Source organism: Garra rufa, chromosome 17 (assembly GCF_049309525.1).
Source record: "Garra rufa chromosome 17, GarRuf1.0, whole genome shotgun sequence".
NCBI lineage: Eukaryota > Metazoa > Chordata > Actinopteri > Cypriniformes > Cyprinidae > Garra > Garra rufa.
Genome location: NC_133377.1, coordinates 29,365,513 through 29,383,299, shown reverse-complemented (window position 1 = coordinate 29,383,299; position 17,787 = coordinate 29,365,513). Strand labels below are relative to the sequence as shown.

At 37.2% G+C, this 17,787-nt stretch overlaps 1 protein-coding gene across 1 annotated transcript; it reads left to right on the top strand.

Annotated features, from left to right (window-relative positions):
• The first annotated feature begins 5,178 nt into the window (after positions 1–5,178).
• nfe2l3 (nfe2 like bZIP transcription factor 3) lies at positions 5,179–12,292 on the top strand. The gene is made up of 4 exons (XM_073821708.1): positions 5,179–6,050; positions 7,049–7,171; positions 8,609–8,695; positions 9,679–12,292. Exons 1-4 carry the CDS (start codon positions 5,541–5,543, stop codon positions 10,870–10,872), a joined length of 1,914 nt encoding a protein of 637 aa, XP_073677809.1. The 5' UTR covers positions 5,179–5,540; the 3' UTR covers positions 10,873–12,292.
• Positions 12,293–17,787: the final 5,495 nt, after the last annotated feature.

Genomic DNA, 17,787 nt, shown 5'->3' with positions numbered 1-17,787 from the left:
ACTCTACAGAAGAACGACATCATTTTGCACAGTTGTACCACAAAATGAACACAAATAGCACACATTTATCCATGTGTGAACATTAAGTAGCAAAACTGATGACACACCAGTCAGAATCTCATGATGATATGAACAAGAACACAGGTGATTATGTTTTGGAAAATGAATCCTGGTATTGGGAGTCAAAGAGAAAGAAGATATAGGGAGCGAGGTTAAAGGTCATTTGTTTCTAATGAAATACGAAGCACTATAGTTGACCATGTTCTTGTGCATGGAATGAGCATAATGAAAAGCTGGCCTGCAGGCTCATCTACAGGGTTTTTAGACTACTTAGGCCCCGATCACACCGAATGCGTTTTTGCAGTTGGAGGCGCCTCTTTTGAATGGTTTTCTGTTGGCAGTGAGCGTTCTGCGCACTGCTTATGCGCCCCGGGCGCCTCACGTTTTCGCCGCCTGCTGCGTCTCGCGTTTGAGTGCTCTGAGCGCCTGAAGTTGAAAAAAAAAATCAACTCTGAGCGGAAAAACGCCCAACGTCATTCGCGTTCTTTTACCTTGTCCAATCGAATGAATGGAGAGGCGGGCCTTCTGTTGTGGTGACGAAAGTTTACCGTTGCTTAAAAAGTCCGGAGACTGCAAGAAATGGAGGAGAAACCTTTGGTGTCTGTCGTGGGTAACCCGGAGCTGTATTTTTTAGGGTTTCTGCTAATATGACAGTTTACTTAACAGCAAAAAAACTAAGATTTTAGAGCGCTCGCGCTATAAACCTTTGATTTGACTGACAGGACAGCTGTTTTGGTCGTTGCTTAGCAACATAAAAAACCGCAGCACACTGCTCTTTTATTAAAAGTCACCAAAAAAGGCAGTGCTGTGCACCTCGCGTTTTTAGAACTAAAAGACGCGTTCGGTGTGATCGGGGCCTTACACATTACAATTACAGTACATAGTACACTGTAAGAAAAGATACACCATATCTAATTAATAAAAATGAGGCAACAGATTACAAGCAATATTATTAATTAAATTTCACAAGGTTTGGTATTGAGTAAATATTAATTAAATGAGACCCTTAATAGTTATCCATTTAATATGAGTAGATTTGAATAGAAAACAGTACAGAATTAATTAAAACCTAAAGAAAAATATTGATTTGATTTAAAAGATAAACTCCCTAATGTGTAAATAGTACTAATAAAAATTAATTTAATTCTACATGTCATAATTGAGTACTCATCATCTACATTAATCTGCACATTGATTTAAATTTAATCAATGCAATGAATTAAATCTAAACATTCCTTTCTTATGAATAATATGGCCCAGAAAGTACAGAACCTAAATAGTCAAATAAGAATTTTATTAACAATTCACTTTTGTGCTTTCAACACATTGTAGCATATCATTGTACACTGTAACCACAGTCTCATTTCAAGCCAGAAGTTGGATCTTGCATTTCAAACCAGATATTTGAAAAGGACAGAATGCTAACTTCAAAATATTTTGTAAAAACAAAAATAAAAGCCATATTACAGAATGGTGATGTGTCCATAAACCTGTTTCCATGCTTTCTCACCTCACTTAGCCACTAAATTGGGTCAATAATGATCTTAAAGAAAAATCCTCCAGAGGTGCATGTATCAAAACAAAAGCAGAAAAGTGTTATTTGTACGGAGTAAAAAACATTTCGTACCTTTCGTAACTAGAAATCTCAAAGATATTCGTGGGATAAGAGTCCAAATCAGTGCTAACTTACAAACATAGCCCTTGCAATATCTCCAAGTCCTGTGATGACTTCCACACCCTCTATGACGATCCCAATGTTCTTTAGGCTGTTGCTTTTAGAAGCTCCAGGCTTTGGGGTCACAGTAATGGCCATTATGACCCGTTCAAGTTCCTCTAAGTTCTCAGTGTCCTGCAACATGAAATTGTTATTGTCTTAGTATAAAACTGTCAGAAATATATTGCAAGCATTTCACATTACTAGAAAATACATTCATTATTGTTTTCATAGCTTATAAATCAATTTTTTTTTTAATTTTAATTTTATTTTCTCGCAGGCCTTGGGTTCAAATTGTTCTTTGCTTTGTTTTCTTCTCTATTTTGATGTTTTGTAGTCTACAAATGTTCTTCCATTGTAATGAGGGATTTATGCTGTTCTACTATTATATCCCTCTCTATGTACAGTATCTTCATCCCTCTAGTGGAGTTCAGAGATTTAGAGAATATATGACAAGAAGCACTGAAGCTATTTAAAAAAAAAGATACTACAAAAAACAAAGGTCTCATATCTAGATCATGCACCCACTACAGGATTTAAGGACATATGGTCCTTGAACTAAGTTAATGTAAATTAAGTTCACCTACGTTGAATTCTTTGATAAGATTTCCCCCTTGTTCTCCAAGGTATTCTATAAGACACCGGAGAACAACCTCTCTGGTCCTCTCAATCGAAGAGTGCACTGAGTCCTGGGGAGAAATGCAACAACTGATAAGTCAATCACTAAAAACTAAATAAACAAATACAAATAAAATTGCCTTGCCTTGCCTCTGATCAATTTGTAAAAAAAAAAAAAAAAAAAAAAAAAAAAAAAAAACACAGCATCTTAAAGGCATGAGCTGTTATTAGTTTTTCCTTTTCTAAAATAGGGCAGCAGCTCTGAAGGACAATGGTCTATCTTTCAGTTTGATGTCCTTATTCATATAATTTGGAAATCTTATGGAACAAAGCTACTTCTAATTTTGAAAATTACTGTACCTGCAGCAGTTCCATTATGATCTCCAGTCTTCTTCCAAGTGCTCCACCTTTGGCACGAAATAGCGTCAGTAGCTTGGGAGTGTGACGGTCTAACGCAGACATAAATTTCGGTTCCAGAAGTACAGTAGTTGTTCTTTGAAATTCTGCATTGATCTGAAACACAAAGGTATCACATCAGTTCTTAGCCTCTTAAACCTCTTTCATATAAATTGTCTAACATTCAATACCAAAGTAAGAACATTTTTTTTACATCTTGAAGTCAATTTGACAAAATTATTTGGAAGCAATCCCATACAGGGTCGTCAGTTTCACATTTTCATTATTTCTTAACTGGAAATAATAAATTAACTCGTTACATTAGTTATATAGCCTTTCAACAGAAGCCAACTTTGTGTTGCTGCTGAGTCTCTTTTTCTGTGATAACTCATTTTATATTGTAATATACCACTACATGCGTTCTTCACTAGCCCAGTGATAACAAAAGAAGTTTTCTTACCTTAGTCAACCAGTTAAATTTTGCAAGATAAGCAATGTGGAAGAAGACGAACATTCACTGTCTCTTCAAATGCCTTGTGGCTAGGTAACGTTAGCCGGCTGCATTTTTTTTCTTTTTTTTTTTAAAAAGTCGAGCCTTGACAGGAAGTGCTTTTCAATTAAAATTTGCCTGATTACATTAATTTGAATTCACTCAATATTCTCTCCATTTGGAATTAGATAAATATAATGCTTAAGTTTTATTTAACTACAATGGGTAGATTTTATTCCAAACATTTTCATTTGAAATTTAATTAAATATTTGCCTCAAAATCCAAAACACAATTATATTGAATACATTTTAACCAAAAACATTAATTCAAATCTACATGACCACAGAATCATTTCTTACAGTGTAGTTGTACTTCAGATGAGAGAACATTCACCATTCTTTGTACTGTAAATACTGTAGCACACATTTTCAAACTCATAACTGCTGAATTGATTTGTAGCAAGTATTTCTTACATGTACTGTATTTGTGTAGAACTGAGAGTCGACTGTCTAGGGAGGCAGAGAACATCTTTTGTCAGAGGAATAAGAAATTGCTGAATTTATTTATTTATTTAATGCTGTACAGTAACTGACAGTATATACCAATGTGTGTTTACTGTATATTCTGTTGTTTGGTCTTTGAACTTTTCTCTTCTAGTGCTTTTCATCTACTGTAAGACCACTTTACAGTAGTGTAATGAAAGTAAACTTAAAGTTTGTTGCTGAATTTTACTGTATCTGCATATGCTGTAAGAGACATTGACTAGCAAAAGGATTCCTGATTCACACAAGGAGGTTTTTGTAACAGTGTTTTGAATTGATCTAGTGTTCTCTAGGCAAGAAAATAGTAAATGTAAATGTCAGGTTTGTGTGTCATCTGAGGCCAAAGTTTGAGTTTGACAAAAGAAAATGTTTTTTTTGACCAAAATGTTTGACTTTGACCTACAAGTTTGAAGTTTGCTCAAGTTGGTGTGTGGTTTTGAGGTTGTGTTTATAGTTGTAAGAAAAGGGTGAATTGTTTCATGAATTGTGTGTTAGCAATCAAAGAAAAAAAGTAACTTTCCCCAACACTGATGATTTGTAAAAAATTCTCAATAATATTTTCAGTCTTTTCTGGTTCATATACTAAATGTATTGTCTTAGGATCCTGAATTGGTGTTTCTTTAATCACCAAAGTATCTTTGTACTTTTGGGGCCAGACTCATAATAGGCCTGGTTCATGTAGCCTATTTCAACTCACTAGTCAAAATGTCGCTACCCACATGTTTTTGATGTGTAATGAAAAAAAGCCAACATTTTGCTGCATTTTACTGTCTGTGTGTTGTTTGAAAATTTGTAATGTAGATAAATAGATATAGACAGAGAAACAGAGAGACAGATAGATAGATAGATAGATAGATAGATAGATAGATAGATAGATAGATAGATAGATAGATAGATAGATAGATAGATAGATGTGTATGTATTATCAGAACAATCCATCACGCCTTATAAGTTTGATAATGAATTACCATTCGTGTTCCCCTCGTGTCTGTGGTTCACAGACAGATGACTGATGACGGCAACAGCCATGACATCTAACGTTACCGTTGAAGCAGGTTAGTAGGGCAACACGGAAGAGGGAGTATCTGTATGTTTTGACATATTACCAGGCGTTTGTTCTTAATAAAAAACATATGTCAATAACAGGACCAAGAACGAACAAAACTACTCAGTTGGTTTACTTTAATATTTCATCCAAGAGCGGAAGAACTAAAAAGGAAGCTAGGAAAGCAAACTTGCTTGTGATTGGCTCTTTAAATGAATGACAACAGAAACGGTCCAATCAGAGCTTGTTGCGAAGGTAATTCCGTCGCATGTGAGGAGTGGGATTTTATGAATTATGCAAATTTGAGCAGTTGTTCCCTTCCTCGGATGAGAGGCTCGATTCAGGATAGCCGAGGAGTTTTGTTCTTGACAAAATAGAAAAGTTCATGTCGTTCGCTACGGAATATATCAAACGAGAATGACTCGTTTTGCTTCGCGTGATTAGATGGCGGCGCTGCATCTCGGAATTGGGATGTTATAGGCCAGGAAGTTATGAAAAGCCGGTAGTGTGTAAGTGCAGCAAACAGTTTCGCCGGTCGGGGCTGCTCTCTTTGTCTGACACAGAGAGTAGTCAACGCGTGCTCTTTTGTTTGGGGTTTTGTCTTTGTTTAACTGCAAACGACCGATCTTTGTTCTCGTTTAGGCCTCCCGAGGTTGAAATATTTATTTTGAAACATGCACCACATGAAGAAATATTTCACCGAAGGACTCATTCAGTTTACGATCCTGCTGAGTTTGATAGGAGTTCGCGTGGATGTCGACACATATCTGAGCGGCTACTTCTCGCCGTTGATAGAAACAGACGGAGGGCCGAGCTCGGCGTTCATACAGACCCCGTTTCACCATTACCGGGACACAGCGGCGGGCCATCAAGTGCATCCGAAATGTCCCGAGCTGGACTATTTTTTCACCAGCCGCAGGCTGCTGAATGAAGTGCGTGCACTCGGGTCCCCGGCCCGCTTCCCCACGCGTGTCAGTGCATGGCTGGTGCACCTGGTGCCTGATGATGGCTCTGATGTAGATGAGCCACACGACCTGTCAGGGGACCCTGGTGACGAGGAGATAAACGCCGAAAATCACCGGGAAGAGGATGATCGCAGGGCTGGAGAGGGCTGCGGACTGTCAGTTTCTCAGGATTGCACCGTTTCAAGGCCTTGCTGTGCGGCTGGAGAACTTTCCAAAGAGGTAACAAAACAGTGGCGTTGTACACGCTATTTGTACTTTTGCAGTTATTTTAGGTTGTGTTCTTTTCGTGGGACACGCCAGTAGCCTCATATGAACTGCTTTAGGTGTTTTTGCTGAGTTAGCCAGTTAGCTTAATAGCAAGTGGTATTTTACACTCGTGCGCAACTAAAGCTGAAAGCGAAACAATAACTGACATAAACAAATTAGTTTAAGGTTACATATTAAAGCAATGCTGTTAAATGTAGTCAAATTAGATCTATTAAGTTAAGTTGATCTTTATTGTTATTGTCTGTGGTTTTATATGTCTATTTACGTTGCTTTCAGTAACTTTACTGCAAGCTTCTTTTTTTGTTAGGAAATAAAAGTCGTGTTCATGAGGTAACTTAACTTATCTGTTCGCTTATTAGTTTATAGGTCCGTAACCATGGCAAACCAGATGTACAGGTGTCAGTCAGGTGTTGTCGGGCAAACTTTGAATTGAAATCACAGGTTAAACATCAAGTAACTTACATTCAAAAACCGTTCATCAACATACACGTGTTACCAAAAAAAATGATGAAACGTTCGTTTTTTCTTTTCTTTTTTTTAATGGGACAAGTGTTTTGTAGTAGTCTGTCTGAGGGAGTGGTAAATCATCCTTTGTTCCAGCCCAAACCTGCTCTTTCTGAAATTATCCGACTTGATCATGTCTTGACAGAGCTCAACCTACTTTCCGAAATCCGTTAAGTCATGTATTATCCCTAGAACCACCGTTTAAAGCATGTTATGCAAATATGTCTTCCTTTTCTCTGACTAACACAGGTGCGCGCAAAAAGTTCTTTCAATGAAGTGAATCTACTGTTTATAGACTTAAACAGGTGCACCACAGTCTGTGGTACATGGAGTTACTCTTGAATGCACTTTTCTAATCACACATTTTGTTTCACTGTTTAACTTTATGAGCCTCCCTATGGCAAGCCATTTTAATCCTTAATTTTGACATCCCAATTTCTTTCTAGGAAACTTTACTGAACCAAGTCAATGAGGAGGAGGAGGAGGAGGTGAAAGATGAGAGAGGACAGGAGGAAACCAGCCCTGCTTCACTGAACCAGCTGACTCAGAGTTCGGCATTAGAGCAGGAGGTAAAAAAAAACTATCTTCACTACCTGCCTAACAAGAATGGTGTGTTTATCAGGTTTAATGGCAAAGGTTAATGCAATGTTTACATCAAATCGATCATACTTACATAACGTTACATAACTGTGATTTAGGTAATGTTTTAATCATCCAGCTCTATCAACTGTGGTGCTGGTGTGAGATGTTAAAGGGACAGATTGCCTAAAAATACAAATTCAGTCATCATTTACTCACTCCAATGTCATTCAGTTTCATTCATTTTTATAACACAAATGAAAATGGAAAAAACCCTAAGAGATTCGTGTCCCTCCACTGAAAATCCACAAACCCAAAATGTTGACACAAAAAATTTCATAAAGATATTATAAACACAGTGGAATCAAGTGGTTATATTTAAGTTTTCTGAAGAGAAGGGTTAGTTCACCCCCCCCAAAAATAAAAATTCTGTCATTAATTACTTATCCTAATGTTGTTCCAAACCCTTAGGACATCCCTTCATCTTTGGAACATAGATATTTTTGATGAAATCCAAGAGATTTTTGACCCTGCATTAGGGCTGTGCAATATATCGAACGATATTGTGAGGCGTGTTTAGTCAATGAAGCCGGCGCTAAATATCGAATGCGATATTAAGCTCGATATGGCGTAGCTTGTCAGAGATTTACGTCTCTGTGTATCAATTGCCGCTCCAGCGGAACCTGAGCGGAACGCACGTGATGGAGATTTACTACTAATCAAAGCACCGGCTTCATTGACTAAACGCGCCTCACAATATCGTTCGATATATTGCACAGCCCTACCCTGCATAGACCGCAACACAACTGACACATTCGAGGCCCAGAAAGGTAGTAAGGACATTGTAAAAATACTCCATGTGACATCAGTGGTTCAACTTTAATTTTATGAAGCTACGATAATACTTTTTGTGCACAAAGAAAACAAAAATAATGACAGGGTCAGAAAATTCTCAGATTTCATCAAAACATCTTAATTAGTGTTCCTAATATAAACAAAGGTCTTACAGGTTTGGAACAACATGAGGGTGAGTACTTAATGACAGAGTTTTCTATTTTGTGTGAACTATCTCTTTAATTTAAGCTTTTATTGACATATAAATAATAATCAACACATTCATAGAGCCAATCAAATAATATAAACATGAAAGCTCAACTGCACTTGCTTAATGCAACATGAGGGTGAATGAGAACTTTCATTTTTGAGTGAACCGCCCCTTTAAATCAGGGATCTTCAACCCTGCTCCAAAACACCCGCCTGTAACTGTCAAGTAACCCTGAACACCTTGATTTGCTGGTTCAGGTGTGTTTGATTGGGGTTGGAGCTGAAATCTGCAGAATGGTTGCTCTTCAGAAGCAGGGTTGGAGATACCTGCTTTAAATATTTTAATTATTTATTTATAGTTTTTCTGCTGCTTCTCATTACAGGATTTGCTGGGCAGTAATTCCCTTCCTCCACCTCTTTCTGGGCTTGAGCTTCCTCCACAATGGCAGGACTTCCTCTCTGAATTTGATGTAAGTAGTTTCTGTGGAAGACTCATCCTCCATTAGGATTAAAGTAATCAATACAATGGTGTCAGCATCAGTTACTTTTTCATGCATTTGGCAGGTGGTTTTTATCCTAAATGACTTGCATTCAAAATACACATTTGTGACCTTGGAACACAAAACCAGTCATAAGGGACTTTTGTTTTTTAAATTTAGATTAATAGATCATCTGAAAACTGAATAAATAAGCCATTGATATCAGCTCTGCTGGCTGCAACTCTGTAATACACAAACTTTCAGACACTGCAAAATATCATTGCGCCTGCTGCACCCATGGTATGGCAGATGTTTTTTAAAGAAAGCCTGCATTTATTTGATCTAAAGTACAGCAAAAACAGGAATATTGTGACATACTTTTACATTTTAAATGTTATTTTATATAGTAATTTATTCCTGTGATCAAAGCTAAAATTTCAGCAATATTACTCCAGTCTTTGTGGCATTAATCCTTCAGAAATCATTCTAATATGCTGATTTGCTGTTCAAGAAAAAAAACAAATGCTTAAAGCAGCTAAGTACATTTTCTTAGGATTCGTTGATGAATATAAAAGGTCTAAAGATGAGCATTTATCTGAAATTAAAAGCTTTTGTAACATTATACACACCATTCAACAACTTAGAGTCAGTATAATACAATTTTTTGGGAAGGAAATTATAGAATTACTACTTTTATTCAGCAAGGATGCTTTACTTACTTTTCTGAACTTTCTATTTATCAAAGAAACTTGGAAAAATTCTTCTTTAGTAGAATTCTACTAAAATTCTACTAAATCTATAATATGCATTATTGATCCTTGCATGAGACTAGTGTCAAAGAATCAGTTACTCTGAGGATAAAGTCTCAATGGGTCTCATTCACTAATAATTGCGTGGATTATTTCATCTCCTCCTAATTCACAACACATTCGAAAAGGACTACATTTGACAATATTTTTGTTTTCCTCCTACAGGATTTTGACTCCATGGTCCCTCAGCGTATGTCAGACTTAGAAGCTGAACTTCCCAATCCCATCAGCTATGACGTAAGCCTTCAAGATGCAATGGTAACCGGAGGAGAATCAGCTAATTCCAGGCCTGCATCGTCCCAAACTCCTCTCTTTCGTCTTGAGTCCACAAACTCTTCTCACTCAGACCCATCTCAGAGCTCAGCAGGTGCACTTCCTTCCTCGCTGTTCTGTTTGTCTGGGAACAGCTCTCGTAATGAAACCTCCTCTTCACAAATGGGAGGCTACCTAGATGAGGCTGTTTTTGACCAGATCAATATGTTGGATCTTGGCAATCTCGGGACAATCAACCCTCAGATGCTGGACGGCATGCAAGGGGACATGGACGCTCAATGGCTTGAGGATTCAGACTCTGGCCTGTCTTTGGAGAGCAGTTCACGGAGTCCCGCATCCCCGTCTTCGTCGTCCGATTCGTTTTGTGAGGATGAGGGTGGAGCCACGGGCTACAGCAGTGAAGTGGAGTCTCTTTCTTCAAAAGGCGGAGCTTGTGCGGCTGCTTACCGCGATTGGTCACCTATGAACCTTATGGAAAACATCTGGCACGATCATACCTATTCAACCTCACAGGCTCAAAATTCCACATCGTCCAGCTGGTTCACGGCTATCAAGCAGGAAGTGATAAGCGAAGATGAGGCCGAACCAGAAGAGATGAGTCGTGACGAGCGTCGGGTGCAGGCGATGGGTCTTCCGTTTTCAGCGTTTCAGATCGTCAACATGCCTGTCGAAAACTTCCTGGAGCTGCTGGACAGCCAGAATCTCTCAGGGTCAGAAGTCACGCTGTTGCGCGACGTGCGCAGAAGAGGTAAAAACAAGCTCGCCGCACAGAATTGCCGCAAGAGGAAGCTGGACGCGATCCTGTCCTTGCAGGGTGAGGTTGAGGACCTGTCAGTGCAGCGGGATGCTCTCCTGCGCCAGAGATCCCACACAGCCAAAGCACTTTCTGCTGCTGCTGAGCGCTTCGAAACACTCTCGCGGACAGTTTTGAGCCATCTTCGGGATGAATATGGACATCCGCTGAACCCTGAGCATTACACACTGCACTGCAGTGCTAACGGACGGGTAATGGTTCAGCCTCGCACAAGCACATCATCAAGGACAATGACAAGGCAAGTGAAGAGAAAGAAGGGCAAGAAACCCTAAGAGACTTTTTGAGTGTGTGTGTGTGCGTGCATGCGTGTTTGTGTTGACATACAAATATTTTTATGTTTTCTGAAAGGTGAGTTTTTATCCTTGAGATATAAGGGCATTTCTAGCTCTTCTTTGTTCCTAAAAGCCATTCGTAACTCAAGTGGACGGCAGAAAGACTGTAAAATACTACACTTGGAGTATGGGAGTATCCTTGTTCACTTGCAGAGAGAATGTACTGAAAACACTGGACGTTGTGTATAGTAAGAGTGTGTATAAAGAGTATTTCTAAAGAGCACATTTGAAGATTAAAATTCATTTTGCTTTTTTTTTTTTTTAATTTTTTTTATTGTTAATTTAAATGGCAAGTTACTAAGTAAAGAATGTTTGCATATGGTCACTGGAGGACCGTGTTGAAAAATGTGCATCACTATTTCATGCCGGAATGAGCTTATGGCGTTTTCTCACTCTCATTTTGATCCTAACATGTATGATTTTTTTATTCTGCAAAAGCACAAATGTCCATACAATGAAAATAAATGGGGTCCAGTGTTGTTTGTCATTCACATACCTTTTTTGCGTTCTACAGAAGAAAGAAATGCATACAGGTTTGGAACAACTTGAGGGTGAGTAAAAGTTTTAGGTGAACTGTCCCTTTAACATGAAGATCCCCAAAGCACTGATTGAACTTTTATTTGAACTGTTTGCAAACATTAGAATCCAATACACACACAATACACGATAAGCAGTTACCTTCATAATCATATGTACGTTGTATGTTTTTCTCACTTCTGAGATAAAATCATTTAAAATAATATGATTGTGCATCTGACAAACAGTTACTTAAACTGTTCCTGTACATTACATTACTGTCACTTACATTTGCATTTACATTTATGCACTTGCTTAACAAGAACAATTATAATGCATTCTGATAGCTTTCTGTAAAGGGTTTGCAAGTTAAGATTGCAGATTTGTTTTGTTTTTTTGTTTTCTTTAGGTTATTTTTTGCAAACTGCTTGTCCCAAATATACCTATAGAAGTGATCATCTTTGAAGTGAAATTGCAGTAAATACAACAAATAAAATGGAAGTAATTAAACGAAAATATGGATTTGGTGAGTTTTGTTCTACCTTGCAGTTACACAATTTGGAAAAGGCAATCAGTTTAATGAGTAATTATTCAGTGAATTTGTATAAAAACTAACACAGGGCCCAAACTAATTACCCTTGTTTATTTCCTTTATTATCAGAGTGGTTTGATTTGTGTTTGACAGGAGCTGCTTTTCTTTTCAGTTTTTTTTTTCTTTTTCATTTTTTCAATTTTCTATTATTTGTGTTTTTGAGCAATTGTTTGTGTGTGTGTGTGTGTGTAAGGGGTTGTAATAAATGGGGATGTTCAGAATCTGTCTCTTTTATATATGTTGAAATGAATAAAGGAGGACAATAAAGTAACTACTGTTTTTGTTCTTTTCATTGTATTTGTTTTATGTTTTTTTTTTTTAGAAACACAAAAGCCAGGTTAAATTCTGTTTTCTAAATGATTCATCTCCATTTGAAACCCACAAATAGTGGATGTTTGTTATATTGATTTTGAAATGTGCGGCATTTGTGTTGTTAAAAAAAGTAAACAAATTAAACTGAAACAAAATATTATTTTACATGACATTAGATTAATACAGAATCTGCACTTTTTAGGTCACTGAACTTTGAAAAAAAATTTAAATTAGATAATGCAAATAGTGGTCTCAGATTATTTGGCCCCTCTTATACTAGTTTTAATTCATTTTGTTACATATTTTCCAGTGAAATGTACAAATGTACAGTGAGAAAAAAAATTCCCTGCTGATTTTGTACATTTTCCCACTGACAAAGAAATTGTCAGTCTATTATTTTAATGGTAGGTTTATTTTAACAGTGAGAGACAGAATAACAAAAACAAAAAAAAATCTAAATTGATTGCATTTTAATGAGTGAAATAAGTATTTGATCCCCTATCAATCAGCAAGATTTCTGGCTCCCAGGTGTCTTTTAGGGGCTGTTTACACCTGGTCACTTCATGCATTTTTTCTGATCGTATAGTTATCCAATCGTGACAAGACCAGGTGCAAATGCCCTCTGAAATGCTTTCGAGATGCATTTAAAGCCGATCGCTCAAACCACTTCAGGAGGTGGTCTGGGCGGTGTTCCAGACAAAACTGGACAACCTGTATGACAATGACCCAAAACACACAGCCAAGGCAACAAAGGAGTGGCTCAAGAAGAAGTACATTAAGGTTCCATTAAAGTTATAGACTGATCATTTCTTTGTTAGTGGGCAAACATACAAAATTAGCAGGGGATCAAATAATTTTTTCCTCACTGTACACTTTTTGGCCTTTGTAGTGACCAGAAATCCATTAAGGATCCTGCCTACAGTGGTTGTGAATATTTTATATCCTTAATAACAAATGATCATAACTTAGAAATAGCTTATGAGTATACAGTGGGTATGGAAAGTATTCAGACCCCCTTAAATGTTTCACTCTTTGTTATATTGCAGCCATTTGCTGAAATCATTTAAGTTCATTTTTTCCCTCATTAATGTACACACAGCACCCCATATTGACAGAAAAAAAAAAAAAAACAGAATTGTTGACATTTTTGCAGATTTATTAAAAAAGAAAAACTGAAATGGTCCTAAGTATTCAGACCCTTTGCTCAGTATTTAGTAGAAGCACCCTTTTGATCTAATACAGCCATGAGTCTTTTTGGGAAAGATGCAACAAGTTTTTCACACCTGGATTTGGGGATCCTCTGCCATTCCTCCTTGCAGATTATCTCCAGTTCTGCCAGGATGGTAAACGTTGGTGGACAGCCATTTTTAGGTCTCTCCAGAGATGCTCAATTGGGTTTAAGTCAGGGCTCTGGCTGGGCCATTCAAGAACAGTCACGGAGTTGTTGTGAAGCCTTTTAGTCTTTTAGCTGTGTGCTTAGGGTCATTGTCTTGTTGGAAGGTAAACCGTCGGCCCAGTCTGAGGTCCTGAGCACTCTGGAGAAGGTTTTCGTCCAGGATATCCCTGTACTTGGCCACATTCATCTTTCCCTCGGTTGCAACCAGTCGTCCTGTCCCTGCAGCTGAAAAACACCCCCACAGCATGATGCTGCCACCACCATGCTTCACTGTTGGGACTGTATTGGACAGGTGATGAGCAGTGCCTGGTTTTCTCCACACATACCATTTAGAATTAAGGCCCAAAAGTTCAATCTTGGTCTCATCAGACCAGAGAATCTTATTTCTCACCATCTTGGAGTCCTTCAGGTGTTTTTTAGCAAACTCCATGCGGGCTTTCATGTGTCTTGCACAGAGGAGAGGCTTCCGTCGGACCACTCTGCCATAAAGCCCCGACTGGTGGAGGGCTGCAGTGACGGTTGACTTTCTACAACTTTCTCCCATCTCCCGACTGCATCTCTGGAGCTCAGCCACAGTGATCTTTGGGTTCTTCTTTACCTCTCTCACCAAGGCTCTTCTACCCCGATAGCTCAGTTTGGCTAGATGGCCAGCTCTAGGAAGGTTTCTAGTCGTCCCAAACGTCTTCCATTTAAGGATTATGGAGGTCACTGTGCTCTTAAGAACCTTAAGTGCAGTAGAAGTTGGCCAGATCTGTGCCGTTCCACAATTCTGTCTCTGAGCTCTTCAGGCAGTTCCTTTGACCTCATGATTCTCATTTGCTCCGACATGTACTGTGAGCTGTAAGGTCTTATATAGACAGGTGTGTGGCTTTCCTAATCAAGTCCAATCAGTATAATCAAACACAGCTGGACTCAAATGAAGGCGTAGAACCATCTCAAGGATGATCAGAAGAAATGGACAGCACCTGAGTTAAATATATGAGTGTCACAGCAAAGGGTCTGAATACTTAGGACCATGTGATATTTCAGTTTTTCTTTTTTAATAAATCTGCAAAAATGTCAACAGTTCTGTGTTTTTCTGTCAATATGGGGTGCTGTGTACATTAATGAGGAAAAAAATGAACTTAAATGATTTCAGCAAATGGCTGCAATATAACAAAGAGTGAAACATTTAAGGGGGTCTGAATACTTTCCGTACCCACTGTATAAATAGTAAATGGAATTTTATTCTTCAAAAGTATCTATAGACTTTACTGTTGAAAATGTGATGTTTTCATGGGTGCCAGCACATATGATTTAAAGTGGATGAAGAAGCAGATACAATTGCTATGAAGTTGTTAAACCAGAAAATAGTCTATTTTAGGTTAGAATTAGGCAGAACTAATTTAAGGACTAGTTTATCCACCTTATTTTTTTAATGTGGAAGTTTTATTGGTAGTCTTCCTTTTCATAAGCTGCTGTAGGGAAATATCAAGAAGAATAATGACTAGTTTGCACTACAAACTATTGTGCTCAAAATTAAGATAACAAATTAAAATTATATGGTAAGACAAACCAGTTTGCAATATTAATCAGTAAAACAAATGTTTTGTACAGCTAAAAACAGGTGGAAGTGGATGAGTAAGCCAGACACATCAAATTTACAAACAGCTGCATCCACTCTTTCGGAAAAAAATAAATTGGACTTTGGAAAAATGTATAATAAGGGATAGCTTATGCAGACTTTCAATACTTTCTGTACTTTCTATTTTCAATAATAAGTCCTAAAAAATATAATAGTTTCAAGATTCAAGATTACATCAGTTACAAAAATACATTATACATTTTAATTGTTAACATTTACAGAAATGTATAATTCAATCAGTTTTGACGTCAGTATTGCACATGTTTTGGATGAGGCTACAGATTTAGAATATTGCCTATTTAATTTGCTCAATTCGTAGACCTTCAAATTAATAGAAAAAAATAATGCGTTAAGTTACTTTTGTGTTACTTATGCATTACTTTTTAAATCTGGGCTTTCTTGATGTTTTTATCATAAAAAGTTCTATTTTCAGCAAATTTAAAGGCCCTTCACACCAAAAAGTGAAATGAATAAGCCTCAGGCTGAAGGAAAAGTAAATTCACATCTCTACAGTAGAACGCAATAAAAAAAAATGAAGCACAAATGTTAGTTTATCTAAAGTATTTTTTCTTATTAGTATAGTTAAACTGGATCATCAAAAGTTAGCAGCAAAGACATTTTGCTGCAGAGAACAAAATTTTGTGAAAACAATTCAACAAAGGCATCAGTACACTATTAGAAAAAGTTTATTCATACACATTTGAGTAATTTTGAGAATGTAAGTTGATGACTAATGAAAGAAAATTAAATTGGCTCTAAATGTTCATGTTCAAAATTATTCAACCCCTGTTCAACATTGCTGTTTTTTAGTCAGTTAATTTTATGGTGGGGAACAAAATTGTCTTAAAACACAATAAAGCCTTTAGAAACACTATTTAAAAACAGAATGAGCTTGAGCTGTTACACATACATACAGTTAGTACATGCATGTGCTGAAGTTGAGTAGCAAATATGGTAAAGTCAACAGAGCTCTCACAAAAGCTATAGAGAAGAAATAGTTTTATTATATTATAAAGTCTAAGGCTGTATGAAGATTTTCAAGACATTTAAAAGTTCCTAGAGACACAGCTGGCAGCATTATTCTTTAGTTTAAAGTGTGTTGTACCAGAAAACCTTTGAGGGTGTTGAACAAAAAAACACAATATCATAAAATGTTTGATCAGAGCAACTGAGAAAAACCTGCAATGTACAGCCAAATACTTGCAAGATGACCCAACGAAAGGAGGAAAAACATTTCAAAGCAGAGCACAAGATGAACACTAGACAAGTATGGCCTTCATGTTGTGGCATCTTGCCGAATACCATTCTTGACCAAGAAGAACAAAAAGACCGACTTGAACATCCTAAAATTGATCTGGATAGACCTGTGGAGTTCTGGAAGAATGTTTTTTGGAGTGATGTGTCCAAACTGGAACTTTTTGGACCCATGGATCAGCGGTATGTCTGGTGCAAAAAAGGCAAAACTTGTAAGCAGAAGAACACCATCTCCATCGTGAAACATTGAGGTGGATCAGTCCTGTTATGGGGTTGTTTTACTTTAGCAGGAAGTAAAAAACATGACTGTATGAAGGACATCCTGGATTCTTTGAAGTATCAGGACATTTTTGCAAGAATTGTGATGCCTTTGGTGCAAAGGCTGAAGCTATTAATCAATTGTCTTTCCTGCAGGACAGTCATCCCAAAGTAAACATCCAAATCTACTTAAGCTTGGTTCAGGGATCAGTCACAGAATGTTCTTGAGTGGCCTGTTCAGTCTCCAGATTTAATTCTCATTGAAAATATTTAGTTGAATTTGAAGAAAGCAGTAGCAATGTGAAACTAAATATTATCAGTGGTCTAAAAGCTTTTTCAGGCGAGGAATGGGCCAAGAATGCAGTAGAGAGGTGACAAGAGCTTCTAAATACTTCCAAGCAGTGTTTATTGCTAGTTTTAAAGAATAAAAGATTCTGCACCAGATTTTACTTTTGGGGGTTGAATAATTTTGAACATGAACATTTAGAGCCAATTTAATTTTCTTTCATTAGTCATCAACTTACATTCTCAAAATTACTCAAATGTGTATGAATAAACTTTCTCTAATAGTGTACTGATGCCTTTGTTTAATTGTTTTCACAAAATTTTGTTCTCTGCAGCAAAATGTCTTGCAGGTCAAGGGGGTTGAATAATTTTGATTGCAACTGTACATAAAGGATATTTGTGTTATTTAACATATTTAATTAATGCAGTTTTGCATCATATTCTGAGCATTTCATTGTTTTAAATCATTTTGATGAATTCTGAGTGAGATTAATTAATCCATGTTCACATTTAGACTAGAACTAAAGTAACATATTTGCACAGCGCACACAATGCCCCTGTCCTTTCAATTTCTCTTAACATAGGGTCAGGAGACTTTATTTGTATAAGTAACGCAGA

Excerpts from the sequence above, each read along its gene's own strand:
- nfe2l3 (XM_073821708.1), top strand. The coding sequence starts at position 5,541 with ATGCACCACATGAAGAAATATTTCACCGAAGGACTCATTCAGTTTACG. Across the intron at positions 6,051-7,048 it reads CTGGAGAACTTTCCAAAGAG|GAAACTTTACTGAACCAAGT; the intron begins GTAACAAAACAG and ends ATTTCTTTCTAG. Across the intron at positions 7,172-8,608 it reads GTTCGGCATTAGAGCAGGAG|GATTTGCTGGGCAGTAATTC; the intron begins GTAAAAAAAAAC and ends TTCTCATTACAG.